The sequence below is a fragment of the Mirounga angustirostris genome, unplaced genomic scaffold (assembly GCF_029215605.1).
Source record: "Mirounga angustirostris isolate CCGP_5_RB_7025 unplaced genomic scaffold, mMirAng1.0.hap1 SCAF_4, whole genome shotgun sequence".
Lineage (NCBI taxonomy): Eukaryota > Metazoa > Chordata > Mammalia > Carnivora > Phocidae > Mirounga > Mirounga angustirostris.
This window is the reverse complement of record NW_026991712.1, coordinates 162,029,480-162,048,590: the sequence shown is the minus strand read 5'-3', so window position 1 is coordinate 162,048,590 and position 19,111 is coordinate 162,029,480. Positions and strand designations below refer to the sequence as shown.

General features: G+C 54.9%; 1 protein-coding gene across 1 annotated transcript in view; it reads right to left on the bottom strand.

Annotated features, from left to right (window-relative positions):
* GRIK3 (glutamate ionotropic receptor kainate type subunit 3) overlaps positions 1 to 19,111 on the bottom strand; it is a 220,924-nt gene that overhangs the window by 25,668 nt on the left and 176,145 nt on the right. The window contains exons 10-11 of the mRNA XM_045898073.2: positions 18,565 to 18,768; positions 2,774 to 2,997 (exon numbers count right to left, since the gene is read on the bottom strand). Coding sequence (XP_045754029.1) covers positions 2,774 to 2,997; positions 18,565 to 18,768 — 428 coding nt within the window. The remainder of the gene's footprint in view (positions 1 to 2,773; positions 2,998 to 18,564; positions 18,769 to 19,111) is intronic.

Sequence of the window (19,111 nt, the reverse complement as noted above, 5' to 3'; positions counted from 1 at the left end):
GGGCGCCCCTGCAGTGAGGGAGCTGGAGGGTCCAGATTCTAACCCCCAGGCCACAGGAGAGAACAGGAGGAGGCTGGACGCTGAACAGTAAGGAAGGTGCCACCCAAGTTAGCGATGGATCTTGGATTAATGGCTCGCAGCTGCAAAGGACTGTCACAGTCTCGCACTTAGGTGGGAGCTAGTGGAGGCTGACCTAGGGATACTCGGTCTGCATTCATGGGAGAAGCTGAAGTCCAGCCCCAGTGATGGAGGTGTAGATGGAGCACTGGCTGGCCGGGACCATCTCTTCCCTGGGATGCTCATCGGCACCAGATGTGACGGGAAGGTGACTCCCAGGAGCTGGACCGGCTGGCAGCTCACCCTCAGTCCTGCCTCAGGGATCAGGCATCTAGGATTATCTTCTTGCCATGAGTGCCAACTATCCTGCTCTCCATGGTGAGAGCGCCCCCTCCCTCCCTTCTTCTCTCCTTCTACCTCTCCAGGCATAAAGCAAGACTATCCTGGTGGCAGAGAAAGGCCTTGGTCAATGCGTGGACTCCCGGTGCTAGACAGACACAGGCCAGACCAGGCCAGTTTGCAGGACAGACAGCCCTGTAACATGCCACAGCTTCCCTGCAGGGGGCCTGGGGCCCTGCCCACGCTTCGGCGACCCCATCTCTTGGGCAGCGGTGTCTAGCTCTCCAGCCGCCAGCCTGGAGCGGTCTGAAGGACACAGGCCACATGGAGGGGGCACAGAAGGCCACAGCCACCCTGGAGATGTGCCCTGCTTGACCTTGACAGTGTTGGAAAAAAATGGACTTAGTGGCTACCTATAAAAGCCACGAAGTGTCACATAAAAAACCTGAGTCTCTCTCTAAACACCAGGGACGTGGCAGCGCCGGCCCCGCATGCCTGCCTAGCGCAGTCTCCATCCAGCCGTGCGGTCTCTCCCCCTCCCTGCTCCCCTCCCTCACGCTTCCTGTCCGGCCCCGCGGGCGCCGGGGTTTGCCACCCTGATTTAAAATGAACAGCTCTTGCTCGGGCGTCCGACTCCGGAAGAGAAAGCTTTCTGACGTTGGGCACTGGCTGAGCCTCCCCTCCCTGAGCCTCATCTGCTGCTTCTGCGAAGTGGGGAGAGTTATCCCCACCTCACAGGACCTTTGTAAGGATCAGGCAGGGTGCGTGTGAATTATGTGAGTGTTACATAATGTGGTAATTGTACTGTGACACTGCTCATGGCCCTGTGGCCAGGTCCCTTGTCCCTCTCCTGTCCCCTTCAGGTGTCCTGTGTCATTTGCAGCAGCTGCAGAAGTCCCATCTCTCTTCCAGAAAGTCTCCCCAGCCTAACCTGGTGAAGGGGGTCCCTCACCTTCCCTGCCAGGAGGCAGGAGGCGAAAAGCAGGCTGAAAGGCCAGGGGTCGGAGGGGGACTGGGCGCACATCGGAGTCATGCTGGAGAAGCTGGAGCTGTTTTCCAGGGGGCAGGGAGCCCAGAGTGGGCTGGATCTGCTAAAATTACGGCAAGAGCTCTGGAGAGTGGCTCCTGCTTTCAAAGGCTTGTTAGGCCATTACAGGAAGAGGCGTAATGCGGGCTGGGCTGCCGGCTGGGGGCGGGGGAGGGCGGGCAGGCGTCACCCGCCAGCTGGCAGCCGAGGATTTCCGAGGCAGGACAATTTCCTCCCTCACATCCTTGCCTTTGGTCTCTCTCTGTGTGGGAAGAGGGAGCGAAAGGGAGCGAAAGGGAGCAGGGTGGGAGGAAGGCTTTCAAAGAAGACTCAGGAGGAAAAAAAGCCCAAACACGAAGTCCTTGGATCTCAAATCGCCTCTCCAGAGAACTCTCTCTTCGCACCTTGTTAGGATTTAGAGAAAAAGAACCGGGGCAGGGGATGGGGCTGGAGCCTGGAAGGAGGGGGCAGAGGGCCTAGGGACCAGGAGCCACTCTCGGGGCCAGGGCAAAGGACAAATGTCCAGGTGGCCAGAGATGTGGATTACAGATAGAACCCTAGGTGATGAGAGTTCAAATGCCGGTCACTTGTTGTTAGGATGGCCTCGGTGAGCCTCAGATGTCTTCCCTTCGTAGGGCTGGGGCCTGAGAGAATTAGGTCACATAATGCCTGTAAAGCACAGAGCATGGTGCTTGGCAAACACCAGGTGCTCAGCAAACACCGAGCTAAACCTGTGCCCTAGTGAGCTCCTCCTACCATCCACCAGCAAGTATGTGCTGTGTCTCCGTGCAAACGACCGAACATGCAAGGGGGTTGCCAGCGTGTGTTATGGACAGGGATGTACGTGCCAAGTTTTCACACGTGTGCACATGTGTGTTTAATGTACGTGCCAAAGTTTTCACACATGCACACGTGTGTGTTCACATGGCACAATTCCTCCTGTTGTGTGGACTGGGCGGACGCAGTCTGTTTTCCAAATTTCAGTCCACTCGCTGGACCATTCAATGCACCTAAGTCTGTTGTCCTGGGTGCCTGGCCCAGGTGGTGCAGCTCTGGGCAATGACTTAACCTCTCCAAGACTGCTCACAGGGCCTGGGGATACGACGGCTGCCTCCTGGCCGTGGGCACAGACCAGGTGAAGGCCTGGGGGATTCAAGCTCACGGGGTGGGAGGGGCTACGGAATGTTCCTCGAAGGATATAAAGGGATCTGAGCCTCAGTGAGGGAGAGAGGAGCAGGCACAGCAGTGGCCTGAACCTTGGCATGGCTAAGGACTGATGAGGTGGGGGTCAGTCTGGCTCCCGGAAACCCCAACCTTGGGCCAGAGCTCTGGCCAAGGCATGGCCCTTACCTGGCAATTACAAAGAGGACACAGCTGACCCCCAGGTAGGCGAGGAGTACATACATCCAGATGTCTGGGGACAGGGGGTTGAGGAAGGAGAAGACACTGGGGTTGGTGCCATTGGGCTTTCGATACAGGATGCTCACACCGAGTGTCATGAAGGGCTTGGAAAAGTCGATGGCCTTCTCGCGGACATGGGTGATGGTCAGGGGGGCCACGGCCAGATCTGCCTTCTGCAATGAGAGAGACACACACAGACAGACATGAGTAAAGCCTCAGACTAGCAGGGGGAAGGCACCTCATCTTGGAGGAGGGGAGGGAAGGGAGTGGAGTCCGTTTCCAGAGCCTTGGGGTCATTTGACCACAATGTTTACAAATCCTTCCCCTGTGCCAGGCCACGCCCAACATGCTGCGAAGACAGCGATGAATTAGACAGAACCCCTGTTCTCCAAGAGCTCATGGCCTTCAGGAAGAGGACAGCGATATCAACATCCAGAGAGTGGAATCCTATGAAAGTTATACCCATGTGGTTCATTCTCAAAATGGTGCTCTGTCAGATAGATACAGTTCAGCAATCTACAAACACTTAAAAATAACTCATGTTCTTTATTGGTGACTTTCAAACATCATGAAGAGGACACAGAATCCAGAACAAACCTTATTTGAATCTGCTTTCCTCTCCTAACCGCTTCTTGACTGCTTTTCCTCTTCTGGATATTCTGTACATCCTAAAGGCCTCAAAATCCAGTTGGGCAAAAATAATGCCCTCTTTGGAGGCAGAGGGGAGTCCAGAGCCCTCTTCAATAGGTGAGGGGAGGGAAGAGGCCAAAGAAGAGGAAGAAAGGAAGGAGGTGGGGAAGGCTAGGAATATTCCTGTGCTGGTCAATTTTAGCTCATCACAATTTTAATGAGGGTCATAATTAAAGGTCTATTATTTCTATTATCTCCTTGGTCTGAGCTTTTCTTGATTAACAATCTGTAAGCCCTCATTCCCATTTTTCCAGCCTCCTCCCTACTGCTCTCCTGCTCCATGAGGCCCCATTTAACTGCTTCCTGTTTCCCACATTCCCTTTTTCACCTCCGTGCTTTGCACATCTTGCCCTATTGAGAATGCCCTCTCTCTGTTGGCTCTTACTACCTTCTGTATTTCTTTGCACATACTACCACCTCCAAGAAGCCCTCCCTGATAACCTCCAATGCTAAACCCCCATGAAGCTTGCTCTGCCCCATGGTAAGGTCCTAACCTGCTCAGTGTGAATGCAGGATGTGTGACCATGTGACTTTTTGTCTTATCTGCCTATTTACCTGTGACTTCCTAAGTGCAGTCGGGCTGTAGCTGATACACTGCTTTGCTTGTCCATTCCCAAACCCCATCTCAGCCTCCGTAATATTTGTTTGTTAATAGTGTTTCCCTCTGGGAGGGCTCCTGTGGGTATTTACATATCAGAATGTGAACCAAGTTATCACTTCCCTGTCTCGGGGATGGGCAGGACAGAAAGAGGTCAGGTCCTAAAGACTAGCAGTAAAGACCCTTTTGCAAAAGTGGGATGGCTGCTTCTGAGACCCTTCCAAGGCAATAGTCTCTAGGCAGCCACCCAATGGCTTGGTCCAGTTTCTTTCTTTTCTTTCTTTTCTTTCTTTCTTTCTTTCTTTCTTTCTTTTCTTTCTTTCTTTCTTTCTTTTCTTTCTTTCTTTCTTTCTTTCTTTCTTTCTTTCTTTTCTTTTCTTCCTTCCTTCCTTCCTTCCTTCCTTTCCTTTCTTTCTTTCTTTCTTTCTTTCCTTCCTTCCTTCCTTCCTTCCTTCCTTCCTTCCTTCCTTCCTTCCTTCCTTCCTTCCTTTCTTTCTTTCTTTCTTTCTTTCTTTCTTTCCTTCCTTCCTTCCTTCCTTCCTTTCTTTCCTTTCTTTCTTTCTCTCTCTCTCTCTCTCTCTTTCTTTCTTTCTTTCTTTCTTTTTTTCATTCATTCATTTTATGAGCTCTGCTAAGCACTAGGGATACAGAGCTGAGCCAAGCAGACGTGGTTTCTGCCCCGGGGCTTACAATCTAGTTGGGGAGACGGACATTAATCAAACTGTTTACTAAATAGTAGCTGTTAACACCATCTCTGACTTCACCAATCCTAGAATAGGAACCAGCAACCATACTGAAGTCCGATTTTAAGGAGGGGAAGCCTGATCTGGGTAGATGGCAGGTGTCCCAGGCTGGGGGCGGGGGGTGCTGGCAAACACACAACCCTGACATTACAACCCCAATGTTCTTCCTTTTAATGGCAGGCCCTACAGCCGATTATTGACATTCAAAGCCCAAGGGTTCAGGGAACCTTAGGACCTGGGACAGAGAGTGAGGAAGAGCCTATTACAAAGGACGCATCATACTGGGACCTTCCTTTTGTAAATTTCTGAATGTGTGCATTGGAACTTGCCTAGCTTTGAAGGCAGAGAAAGAAGAAATGCCCAGTTGCTGCCACCCTGGCTCCCTGGAGCCTTCAGTGTGTGTACAAATGAATGCAACAAGAGGAGGGAACGATCAGGGAAGGTGCAGAGTGAGTAATGCTTATCTGCTCAATACCTACTGTGCTCCAGTCTGGGACACAGGGCTGAGCAGGAGACCCAGCTCCTGTTTTTATGGAGCTTCCGGTCAAGTGAGCCCCTGCTGGGAGATATCGATAGGACTCAGTGGGGTGGGGACCAGGGTGGGACATCCCGGAAGGCTCCTTTGATTCCTGAGTTCTAGGATCCTCTATAATGTTGGCATAAGAGGGGGGTAGTGGGCTTTTGATTCTAGATCTTGGCTTCCCCTGGCCCTGTCCCTTCAAAGCACATTGTTCTGGGAGAACCTCAAAGTCAATGGTGTCAATCTTCCTCTGGCTTTGATGGCAAGTTGGATGAAAAGACTAGTGATGGGAGGATCAGGGTATCTGCAGCCATGCTTGTTTCATGAGAAGCAGTCCAGGACTGGTGAGGAAGGGCTGGGGTCCCTTCTTCCCCAGCACTATCTTGGAGCCTTCAGAATCTTCCCACCAGCTTCCTGCTCTCCAGCTCTCACAGGTCAGGAGGTCTCACAGGTCAGAAGGCGGGCGTCTGTGGCCTTCTGTGTCTACAGCAGCGAGTCAGCTGGTCAACCTGCCCTTCTTCATGGGGAGCTTTGATGAGCGTTCTCCCTTGGGCTTTAGGAAGGCTGACGTTCTCCACTTTGATTTTGGTTTAGGCAGGAAACACTACATTTCACCATTTGTTATGATTTCTCTAAAAAAAGACTTTATTTTGTCCAGCTTTCCTTGAAAGTGTGGAACAGATGTCAAGTCTCTACTGTGTCAGTTCATTACTCAGAATGAAAGGCCCAACCTTGGCAGGCTCTTCCCACTTGTGCAAGTTTTCTTTGAGGACAATTCATAAAATCATAGGCTGTCAGAGCTGGAAGGGAGACCTTTAGGAACATCTCTTCCAACCCTCTATTTCTTATGGAGGGAAACTGAGGCTCAGAGCTTATCCAAGGCCTTTGCTCTCATATTCACAGTAATCATGTCCTTGAACAAACCAAACCTCTGACTTGTCCAACACATTCATGAGTTTTATGGGTGATTTGTTGGTCCCATCTGCCTGAGGACCTTTCCATACTTTTTCTAAACCTTTAAACTGGGCAGGACAACCCTTCCAGGATCTTACTTCATCCCCCTAAGCAGCTTTCCACTTCCCAAGAATCTGTCAGGACCCACCTGGTACCAGCCTCTCCTATTCTACTCCATACTTGCATGGGGCCACTTGGCGCCATTTGCTCTACCATGTCTCCAGCAACCAGAATGAAGGCAAGAATGACTTAAACAGCTGCAGCTCCATATTTTGGCCCAGAGATCCAGCCATCTTGGCTGCTGGCTGGATACTAGCCTTGTCCCAGAAAGCAAAACCAGGAAAACCTCCTCTCAGATTCTAAGAACAGACTTGTGACCATGGTCCCACTTCAGGCCACTTACCACTTACCACTGATCTCTTAAGCCTGGGGTCCTCCCTGAGGAAAAGATCTGCCCCGGGAACTCCAACTTGATACCAGTGTCTGGTGTCCCTGTTGGCCCCTGCATACTTGCATTCTAGGTATGGTCTCCACCAGATTCCCCATCTCTGTGCTCTGCCTCTTGGTTGGGATTCCCCAGGGTGTCCTGTTGCTTAGACTGGGACCTGCTACAGTTAAAATAGTAAGAACCACAATCATTCCTGGATGAGTCCCATATGCCAAGCTTGGTTAAGGGTGTTACGTATACCACCATATAGGATCCTCCCAGCAGCCCCATGTGGCAGTAAATGTTACCACTGCATTCTAGATGAGGGTCCCATGGGTCCATCAGGCTAGGAAGCTTGTTCAAGCTCTACTGGTTTGGGTGACAAGTGTTGGTGGCATAGTAGTGAGTACAGCTGGTGAATGGCTGGTAAATGGCTGAGCCAATACTTGGACCCACTTCCCCATGACCTCAAACCCCCATGCAAGCCGCATATAGTGTGTTGAATTGTGCGCCCCCTCCGTATGGTTAAATCCTAATCCCTAGTACCTGTGAATGTGACCTTATTTGGAAGTAGGCTCTTTTTCTCCCCCCCCTCCCGCCCACTAAAACAGTCTTTTATTCTTGCCACTGAGATTAAACAGCATCAGAGAGATTGTCAGGAGAGTATCTTGGGCTGTGCAAAGGGAGGACACACTCTATCTTCAGTGGGTGTGTTCACCTCCCCAAAGATCGGGCTCTCTCTGGCTCCTGCTGAGTGCCCCCAAATTCATCAGCGTGCTCACAGCCACTCTTGGGCTCGCAGCACCGCGAGTTTTAATGGTGCAATGGCTCTCGGTGGGAGCCTGTGTTCATCTGGTCTCCGAGTGACAGTTCTCCCTCACATGTCCTCAGCCACACTCCCCAAGTGGTTTCAGATTCCCGTAATACCACTGCCGAACAGCCAAAATAAAAAAAAGATACTGATAGTACCCAGTGCTGATGAGGATGCAGAGCAACGCATCTCTCTTAGGCTGTGGGCAGGAGTGTAAAATGGTGCAGCCCCCCAGGTCGCCAGTTATTAGAAAAGACTAGAACTCAGGAGCGGCTGCATGGAAGCAATTTATCAGGCAAGGAATGTGGGAAGGGACACGAAATTCCCATGTCCTCTCTCTCTCTCGGGGCACTCCATTCTCCTCACATCTCCACGGGTTCACCAACCCGGAAGCTCCACAAACAGGGTCTTTGCGGAAGTAATCAAGTTAAGATGGAAGTCATACTAGAGTAGGCTGAACCCTACATCCTAGGCCTGGGGTCCTTATAAGCAGAGAAGAGGCCACACAGGGACACACAGAGAAGGCCTGTGACGCTAGAGACAGAGACCAGAGTGATGCAGGGTCAAGCCAAGGAACACCAAGAATGCTGGCCACACTGGAAGCCAGGAGAGAGGCATGGGACACATGCTCCCTGAAAAGGGACCAACTCTGCCAACACCCTGACATCTGATTTCTGGCCTCCAGAACTGAGAGAGAAGACTGTTGTTTTAAGCCACCTAGCTTGTGGTCATTTGCTGTGACAGCCCTGGGTCACTCCTGCCACTTAGGGCCTGGGCAGGATGCACGGAGCTCCTTCCACCGCCCCATTCAGATGAGCAGGCCTGGGCCCACCCTGAAGCTGCGCTGCATTCCCAGAGACATGAACCTGACTCCGGCTGCCAACCATGGCTGCCACAGGGTCTCCCCAGCATACACTATACATCGCCTGGCTGGGCTTCTGAGCCTTACGGCTGTGGAACATGCAGATTCATCCCCACTTCCCTCCAGATCCTTCTGCTTCTGCTTCCACAGCGCCCCAGGAAAACCAGTCTCACTCCTGCTACACATGCAGGACTTCTCCGCAGGGTTCTGTCTGCTGGCTCTCTGCCCACGTATGTGGTATCCCTGGAATTCACCTTCCAGTCTTTTCTCAAAGTGGTGTTGCTCCAGCTAGAATTCCCCCACTCCCAATCCTGCTTCATTTACAGCAAGACTTCCCTCCGCCCTTAGGATAAAACATTCTTATTAGGGGTTCCTTAAGCCTTTCATGATCTAAGAGAACTTTCTGTTCAAGAGAACTTTCTGCAACGACAGGAATGTTCTCTATTGGCATTGTCCTATATGGTAACCACTAGCCACATGTGGCCAAGAGCTTAAAATGTGGCTTGTGTAACTGAGGAACTGAGTTCATACTTGAAATTTCGCATGAAAGAATTTTAAAAATCATTTTTCTTTAAGTTTAAATAACCCCACAGGTCCGGTGCCTACTGAGCTGGAAAGTGCAGAGCCAGCCCTGCCCGCCTGTCCAACCTTTCCTTACCTCATGTCCCCTTGTTCGCTTTCTACTACCTTCTTTCAGACCCCCCAACCCCGGCTCTCTCTCACCTCAGGACCTTTGCACGTGTGAGTTCCTCTACCTCGGACTTCTTCCTCCACAAACGCTTTGTGTAGCTAATGCCTACTTTTCTTTCAGGTCTCAGCTCAATTACGTCCACAAAATCCTCAGGTGATGTCAGGTCTCCCTGGTGATTCCTCTCACGGCACAAGTATTTTTGCTCTTAGCACTGACCAGAGAGGCTTTGTGATTTCTCCCCCACTGGGTCATAAGCTCACGGGAGCAGGGTCTGAGCCTGTGTCTTTCCACCACGGTGGGCCACGGGCCTGGCACAGTGCCTGGCTCACAGTCCGCCATCGGTAGACTCTGGGACTGGATGAATGGGGCTGTGTAGGAGAGACACTCAGCAAGCACGTCCACAGAGCCAGCTGGCTGAGCCCATGGCAGTTTATAAGGGGGCAAAGCAAGTCACGCAGGGTGTCTGCTGATGACTCCCAGACTCCACCCGTAAGAAAACACGGTGCTGGGCGCCTGGGTGGCTCAGTTGGTTAAGTGACTGCCTTCGGCTCAGGTCATGATCCTGGAGTCCCAGGATCGAGTCCCGCATCGGGCTCCCTGCTGAGCAGGGAGTCTGCTTCTCCCTCTGACCCTCCTCCCTCTCATGCTCTCTGTCTCAAATAAATAAATAAAATCTTAAAAAAAAAAAAAAAGAAAGAAAACACGGTGCTCCGTGGAAGCCCATGGACATTAACCTGACACCCAACAGCCTCAGCATCCCACATGTGAGAACAGAAGGGACTCCTGAGTGTCAGCGGATGGGTCACCTCTTAACACCTGTGATTCACACGCTGGCTTCCTGAGCAGTGGCTACCACTGCCTGCCAGTGAGGAAGGATGCCCGCGCCCCTCCCTGGCCTGGGAGAGCTGCTGAGCCTCTCTCCTTCAGGAAGGAAGCACGGGTCTTCCCTGCTTCAGGGCCCCAGGGGCCCCAGGATGGACACACCACAGCTCCATCTCCGATCACTTGCTCCTTTCCCCACCTCTCAGGGCCCCGAAGGTGGCATCAGCCCAGACAGGCCCTGCCCAGCCAGTTGCTGGGGGCAGTGAGCCCCCTCTCCCTCCACATGCTGAGAGGTCCTAGGGACCTGCTCCCATAGCGGCCCCCCAACCCCTGCCGCGCTGCTCCTCAGTGTCCTTATCACAACTAAATTCTTATTTGTAAGTCACTCCTCTGCTGGTGTATAAGTTCCACGAGGGCAGGGACTGAACTGGATCGCACACTGATGTGTCCAAAGGGTGAGCACAAAGCCTGGCCCAAAGAAGGAGCTCAGTAAAGTTCTTTTGCAAGACTAAGCAACAAAGTACCCCCAAGGGTCCTGACCAGCCCTTACCACAGCCTAAGGGGGCTGAGCTCTGGCCTCTATTTCCCTGCTCAGCAATCCCATGCTCCCCGAAGTCACGTGACCCATGCCAGTCTGCCCAGGTGCTGCCCTCCCCTCCCCCTCCCACTGGTCTCTCACCAGCCTTCCTCCAGAGTTAGGTGTCTGCTCCCTGTACCCTGGCCTTTGATGGGCCCCTTACTTCTGGCCTGTTCGCTGGAAGCCCTCACCTGTGCTCATGGCCCTCCTCAGGTAGGTCCTAGTGACGTCTTCAGCTCCACAACCTCCCTGGTCATCACCCCGAGCTGCCTGGCCACCCTGGGGAGGGTCCACCCTTTGGGTTCACCTGTCCCCCACCCCCAGTCTGTCCTGCTCTATCGAGGACTCTGCCCCACCCCAGGTGAGTTCCCAGCAGGCCTAGCTTGCAAGTGCCCTGGCCCAGGCTTGGGGAGGGGGCCAGAGGTGGGGGCTGGGGCAGAGCCGTCCCTGGCCTTGGAAACAGGGGTCGGGACCAATGCATACAGGCCAGAGTCCAGGTCTGTTTCCTGGTTGGGAGAAAATGGGACACAGTGGGGTGGTGGTGGCATGTCTGAGACCAGATATTCCTGTCACATCTGCTGGGAGACCATAGTGCATGGGCGCATTGGCCATGTCGGGAGACATCTTCCCAAGTCTGTGTCCTCCTTCACTTACGCACATGCACCAGCTGCCGCTGCACGTCAGAGAGCCGGAAATGACCCAGGCCCCCTCCCTGGGTTCCCCAGCCTGCTGCTGGCCACGGGACGGGGAAAGCATTTCAGGAGCTACTCACCTCTCCCAAGTCTCTAGCACCTTCCTCCAGGGTTTCCTGGGATGGACCAGTGGCCATCCCCCACTGGTTGCTGAGCCAAGGGCGCGTCCAAGCACTGGTCTGCAAGCCTTTACCTGGACACACTACTCTCACAGGACACGTACCCAGGCTGAAGGGTCACACGGGTTCATCCATCCCTGCTACTGTCTGCTTCCTCCACTAGAATGTGAGGCCCGCAGGCTCAGGGAAGGGATCCTGCCTGTTTTGTTCACTGCCTTATCCTCAGTGCTGGCATGGGGCTTACCTTAATACATTTAATGAACAAAAGAATAGCTCTTTCAAAGGGAACACTGGATGGATCCACCTTCGGAGGTTTAGGAAAGGTCACCTGGTAAGCACTTCCCCAGGCCTGCCACACCGCGGTTCTCACGGGGTACACTGAGTCACAGTAGTACCTGCGGATGTCCCACCAAACAGCTGCCACGCTTCATCAGCACTGTGGCCACGAACAGCCTGGGAAAACCCCTATATATCTCAAGAGATGAGGCCAGGTGCTAAGAAATGCCTGTGTAGACCGAGGGGTCACGACGTACCCATTCTTCATACACGGGCCCCCTGAGCTGCCGGACGCCTGACAGTGAGGAATGAAGTCTGTGCCTTTCCCAGGCCTGCAAGAAGGGTCTGATTCCCGAGGGCCAGCAAAGGCACGGCAGGGCGGGCGTCCCCTGCTTTGTGGCACACGATGGGGGATGCACGGCACCTCCATTCCCACCTCTAAAGGAAGCCCCCTTCCCCACGCCCTGCGTGACCACCAGGCAGGGGTCCACCCAGGGCCCGGTCCAGCGCTGAGGGCCTCCTCATGAGGGTGGAGACACGGCACCCTCAGCGCCCCACCCAGGCAGGTACCCCAACCGTGCCCCGGATAGCTCTTCCTCGGTTTCTCTTCCTTATTCTCCAGTCTCAGCTCAAGAGTCACTCTGGACTGGCAGCCCACATCATTTCTCCTCGTCCTACACTTCCCAAGTCCCCCACACTCCTCTGTGGCGCTGACTGAAGTTTTAATAGAAGTTAGCTTGGCTGCTTCGTTGTTTGTTCCCATGAGTGGGGGCGGGGGCTAGGGCTACGGACGGCCACCTCGGCCGCTCCCATCTCTCTAGTTGCCGCCCCGGGTCTGGCACATCGTGGGGGCCTGGTTCAGACCCCTGCCCTCGAGCACCAGGTCGGGCGCTCTGGCTCTGACTGTCCTCATGTAGGCACAAGCTGACACTCCCCTCCCACCTGCCTGGCCCGCTGTGGGCACCGCGGCAGGGTCCCCATTGGTTCCCAGGCCTGCCGCGCCAAACCCAGATACGCATGGAAGTCAGGAGCCGGTGGATAAACCTGTCCCCCCTCCTCCCCTCATCGGAGACACACTCTCCAAATTTTTTCTAGGGTGTCGGCTCAGGGACTGGTCACACTCAGTGCAGACGGGCTCACTAATGAGTCCTCGTATTGGCTTTCTGCAGCCCCGCTCCGTGTCCCTGCCCCTCACTTGCTCCCTGGCACCACACCCCCAAACTAGGTGGTGGCACCTAAGGCTCTGCCTCAGGCTCTGCTGCCCAGGAGCCAGGCTGAGACTGTTCCATAAAGTTCTGTGGAACGAATGAAGGAGTAGGTGACCCTCAGCCGGGGGTCAGTGTGTTCCTCTCGCTCCCTCTGACCTTCGTCTCCCTCCAATCCCCCTTCACCCTAGAAGCTCCATTGTACCTGTGCCTTGACCGCTCTGGTCCCTGGCTGTCTGGCCCCCAACCTCCAGCCAGGCTTCTTCCAGGTCTTTCCCAGGTTGGGCTCTGCTGGCTGGGTCCTGGCAGCTAACAGTTCCTCGGTGAATCTCAGTGTGGCCCGGGTCCTTCCCGCAGCCCTGGCCTGCTTCCCTGCTCCTTCTCAGGCAGCTCCTGAGCTTCCCCGGAGCTCCTCGGTCATGGCCCTGGCAACCTGGTTGCCCTACCACGAGTCCACCTTTGCATGCCCTCGGGAAATCCTCTGCCTTCAACTGCCCTGTCCCACCCAGGCCTCTACCTGCCCCGGGTGGGCTCCCAGCATGCCTTGCTTCAAAGGACCCTGGCCAGCCTGAAGGAGGTGGTCTGCCAGAGCCTTTCCCGGCCACACAAACAGGGGCTTGGGGTTCCTCCTGCCACGAATGCATGGAGGCCAGAACTAAGGTCTGGTTACCGGTTGAATGGCAGGGGACACAGTGCTCGATAGCCTTGACACCTGACCCTCCGCTTGCACAGGACGGGAAACTCAATGGTTAGGGCCCCATAGCTGTGCCTCTGGGGAAGATGTGTGAGTCCTGGGCTCACTCACACACCCTTCATTCACCAACACCTGCACCGTGTGCCCGGCCCACGCCCAGAGCGGTTCCGCAGGCGCTCGCTGTCTGGAAGAAGGGTCGGGCGGGGGAAATGGGCACCTGGAGCCGTGCCATTCTCTCTGCTCGGTGCTCAACGCGACGAGGAGGCAGAGGGGATGTCCGGGCCGTGCCAAGTCTCTCACAAGGGAAGGGGTGACATGCCGCGGCTACCCGCGACCGCTCCTCGTCTCCCTCCTCTTCTATCCCCCATCTTGGTCTGGGCCCATCCACGAGCCAGCGAATCCTCCTCACCTGCTCTAAGTGAGGTATGAAAACGGAGAGAAAGGAGAACTAATGGCTTCCTGTGACCTGGGGGGCATTTATGCATTAGCTTAAGGCTAGGCTCCTGCTTTGTCTCTGCCTAACCCACCCCCTCTGATTCCAGGGCTTAGGAGAGGCAGCCAGGACCCGATTCCTGGGTCGCAGAGAATAAAATTTGCAGGAAGCCAGGCCAGGAGCATTCAGGAAACCCAAGCTGGGGCTGGCCCTGCCGCTCATGCCAACACGTGGACGCTGTTTACGCCTCTCCTTTGACCTCCCTGCCTGCTACGTGTGACCCTGTGCCCATGCCTCTCCAGGAGCCTCTCCTCCCTTCGGCCTCTGTCACCCATGCTCTCCTGGTTCTCCTCCTTCCTCTCTGGCCTTGGCAGTTCCGGCGTCTTGTGGAGTCCTCCTTTTCCTCTCTCCTTAGGCTTCCTTGTCGTTCGGGTCCTCCCCAGGTTCCCATCTCTCCTCTGCCCAGCAGTCCCACCTCTGACTGCCTCCCAAGGTCCCCCCACGAGGTTGTGCTGATGCCTCTCACACCTCCACCTCCTGTCCCACTCTCTCCTCTGACTGCCCAGCCATATAGCCAGCCACCTCCTGGCACCTCAATCCCAGCATGATCTCCATACCTCCCCTACCTCCTCGATTTGGCCAGGAGGCTCTTTATTTGGGGATGACATGGTCATCTGTCCAGCTGGAATTTCATACCTGTCCTGGTGCAAAAATCCTCCCTTTCCCTCACCTCCTCCATGCAACCATCACCGATCTTTTCAATTCTACCTTCTCGTCTCCATCCCGAGCCATCTCCCTCCCGCCTTCCCCACTGCAGCACTCCCTTCTTTCTCTCCACCATGCTCTCCTTCACCCAGGCCCCAGCGATGGCCTCCAGACCGGCTCCAGTTTAGCCCAGAAGCACAGTGATTTTCCTCCACGTGATTCTCATGTCACTCCCTTCCAGCTGTGCCCCCCCCCCCAGCTCTCAGGATGAAAACCAAATGCCTCCATTTAGCACCCAAGGCTCTTCAAGAACGTCTCTTGCCCCCTTCTCCAGCTGCAGCCTCTCTTCTTGGATTCAGACTCTCCACACTCTGAAAGCTCTGCCATTACCCGCTCCCCAGCCCCCAGCACGGTCCTGGACACCGGGTGCCAGGACAGAAGCTCTAGATGGCAGGTGTCAGGAAAGGCCAATGCCCCCAAGTTAAGTAAGGGGCTGATGACTTGCAGTGTGCCTCCATTCTCTGTGAGTCTGAGTCAGTTTCCTGAGGTTCCTATTTGGATTCAGAGGGGCAAGGTTGAGATTCCGGGTCACTGTGGCCCACCAGGATGACCGTGGCTGAGGGACCAGCTCTGCCCCTGCCACCGTGTTCATCCACGTGCCTACTTTAGACAGCAGGGCTGTCCCTGGAGGGAAGGCTAAGGGGCAGGTCCCAGGTGCTGCCCATTTACGGAGCCCCAGGCACTCTGCTAAGCTCTCCGGGCCGTATCTCATTAAATTGTCCTACAAACTCTGGGAAGAAGGCTTTTTTTTTTTTTTTTTTTATTACTCCCATCTCATAGATGTGGAAAGAGAGGCCAGAGAGATTGAGTATGTGCTAGACCCGGAATCTGAAGTCATCTCTATTGGATTCCAGAGTCATTAAAACACCTGGGAGTAAGTTAAGGCATGGACGTGGGCAGAAGAACTTCAAGAGAAGGGAAATGAGAGAGAGCAGACAGTAAAGCTGGAGAGAGCGACAGGCTGACGGATGGAGACATCACTGCTCTGTCCGATCCGTCTGTTGCTCGCACCGTTGGAAGAGGCAGTGGGGTGAGGGGGGCAAGAGGAGTGTGTCCGCAGGAGGGGGTTGCACCCTGCGCCTGCCCCATCTTCTTCCATAAGCCTGGCTCCCTGGAAGGCCACGTGGCATGGGACAGAGGTGAGCAGAGTGTCCGAGAAGGACTTCTTAAGTCCTGCTGGCCAGAGGTTCCACCCAGGGCCTCCAAATGGGCCTCAGGGGGCAGATTCTTGCAAAGGCAGGCATTCATCATTTTTACGTCTGCGTCCAGATCCCTAATAAGGAAGTAATAATATTGCCAAGCCTTTACCACGCTACCTATAAGCTAGCGAGAAGACTAATTATCTGACGACACTAATAAATGGTTATGATGTTATTAAAAATGGCACCAAGCTAGGATTAATAGGCTCATCAATTGTAGGGAATCGGGTTTAACAAGGTCCCCTGCATGTCCCGTCAGGGCCCGTGCCTTGATGGATACGGCGCCGCATGGAGGCCGCAGACGAGGCCACCTCCCCTCTTTTCCCCAGTGGAGGGTCAGCTTAGAGAGGCCTTAGAGAGGCTGGGTTTTTCTGATCTGCCCCCTTGTGAATGCTCTTCAAAGTCTGGACGCTGGATATGCCGTGGCTGCCAGGACTGGCACCAGCCCTGCTCACTTCCACAGGTGGCCCCGGAGCTCCCCCTCCCCAGCCCAGCCTGCCTCTGCAGAGGACAGGCGCTGACACCCACTGGGGCCCTGCGTTCCAGAGCCCCCGCACCAAGCTGCCGTGGGGAGCCGAGAAATGGAGAGGCCTCTGGGGCCTGCTGACTAATTTCCATAATAATTATAGTTATTACTAATAATGGTGACAACACCACTCCCTTCCCTTTACACCGGATTCCACACTCTAAGAGTGCTTCCCCACCAGCTGTCTCCTCCCAGCCGCTCAACATGCTGGGAAGAACGCAGGGCAGGTATTCCGTATTCGTATTCTCGCTGCTGGCTTGGAAACTAGGAGCTCAGGGACTTAAGGGGACTTCCTGAAGCCCCCTCCTCGGCCTTGAAGGAGTAACCGTATGATACAAATAAAAATAAGAAGATCAACTACTGACCTGGTGCAGATAACCTAATGCACGGTTGTGAACTTAGCCCTCACAGCCTATGGGGCTGGCTCAGTTACTGCCATTCCCGTTTTACAGATAGGGAAACAGAGACATAGAGAGGCCGAGAAACTTGTCCAGGGCCGCACAGCTAGGTAATGGCGGAGTGGGAATGAAGCCCAGCGCAAGTTCATGCTGGTGACCATGAGCCTCTCCCACCAGCCCTCCACGGGAGCCTGAGTTCCGGGGGGCCTAGGAAATGAAGGCTCTGCTTGAGCCTTCCCACTGCTCCCTCCCCTCCAAGGCTCCAGGGTCCCTGTAGGGCAGCTCCCCGCCTCGGTAACAATCCCCGTGGCTGGTACTTTCCATGCCAAGATCTACACAGCTGGAGCCTACGTCTGCCCTGCCTCCTGGGGTCAAGAGGGCTCTTTGCAGGGGTTGGAGCACGGGGCTTCCGAAAGCAGAGAGCTTCTAAAGACTCCGCTGCTTTGAACCCCAGCTCCAGCACTTACGAACCGTGGGTCCTCACCTCTCTCTGCCTCAGTTTCCTCATCTGTAAAATGGGTGGTAGGAACAGGACCTACCTCACGGGGTCGTTGTGAGGATAACTGAGAGGAGGGGAACATAAGGGGTCTAGCATGGATCAGGTCCTCACATTCGTTAGCAGGTTTTTGCTAACAGATGCCTCTGGAAAGCTGAGGGCCCTGGGCTGGAAGGCAGGAAACGTTTTCTACGTGCCACCTGAGCCTGCGCAAATGGCTCCTCCTTTCATTCCTGCAACAAATGCAGGAGCTCTGGTGGTTGTCACTTACTCCTATTTTAGAAGTGAAGAAACTGAGACTTGGGCAGGTTGATGAACATACCCGGTCGCACACCTACTAAGTGCTAACTTGTGGGGCCTGAGCCTCAGCTCCAGCGGACTGCATCTGGGCATCTGACAAGCCTTCGTCTTACTGAGGGCCTCGCCGTGGGCCACGCCCCACACCTAGTACTTCCATCCAGGGTCACAGTAATCCCCTGAGGAAGGAGGGAATGACGCCCATCCCACAGATGAGGAAATCACTTAGAGGGGTTCCCCTGGCAGGCCCCTGTTCACACAGCTGGTGAGTGGGATACCGGCACTCAAACCCAGGGCCCCTGCCTGCCCCCTGCTGTGGTGACCCCACACCGTGGCTTGTCTTCCTCCCAGGGTCCCACAAACCCCAGGCCCCTCCCACCAGCTGCCCGTTCTTCCTAAAGCCCCATCTGTCTGCTTCCCTGTCCTCTCCCCACTCAGGCACAGTACGTCCCAGCTGACCCTTGCTTGTCCCCTCACCAAGCCCTCAGCTCCCTGCACCACCAGTCTCCCCACTGGGCCCAAAGTCACTCAAGGCAGGGACAGATCTAACTCTGTGCCCTAGAGTTTGGTGAAGGGTTTGTGCTGGCACCTTGCCCACGTGGCTGGGGCATCCTTTGGTTGCTCCTAAAAGAGCAAGAAGCAGTGAAGAGCTGAGGGAGTCCTCCAGAGTGAGCTCACCAAAAACACCAGTGGGAAAGGCTCAGTCAGAAGGGGCGGGGGTGGGGGGAGTGCATGTGTGCTTGTGTGGAGGGCAGTGTCTGAGAGCTGGGGAGCATGAGCAAGGCAGGACCCAGGGAGCTGGGTCCTTCCCGAAGTCACAACCTTTGTCTCCATCTCCCCTGCCCCCAGGGTCCCCACCTGCTGGGATGCCCCACCCTAACATGCACTGGACTTGGCCAAACCTCCCAGGGGTTCCCCAGGCCCTGGGGCTCCCTTCCCGCTTACATGGTCGATGAGCTCCTTGATCATGCCGTTCCACTGGCCCTTGTCGTCCTGTGCCCCATACTTGCCGTCCTCCACCAGCCGGATCTCGTAGGAGAAGCCTAGGATGTGGGCCAGCTCCTTGAGCAGGTCGATGCAGTAGCCCTCAAAGCGGTCATTCCCAAAGAGGGTCCTGTCGGACTTCCGGAACATGACGAAGGGCTCTTCCTGCAGGGAGAGATGGGAGAGGGGCTGACAAAGGCAGCATGGGTTGGGAGAGAGCTTGGGCTGGAACCTCTGCTCGTCTGTACCTTCGAGTGGCCCCCGGCCCGAGGCCGGGGCTCGGTAGATATTTACTAATGAACTGTCTAATGATCAGAGCTAGTAAGGGGTGGAACAGGCATCTGGACTCAAAACGATCGGATTTGAATCCCATGCCCTCTGCTGCCCCATCAGTGCAAGGCCAGCAGTTCTCAAAGCATAGTCCCCGACCAGCAGCCCAAGCAGCACCCAGCAACTTGTGAGAAACATATGCTCTCTGGCCCCACCCGGACCCCTGGGCCAGAAACTC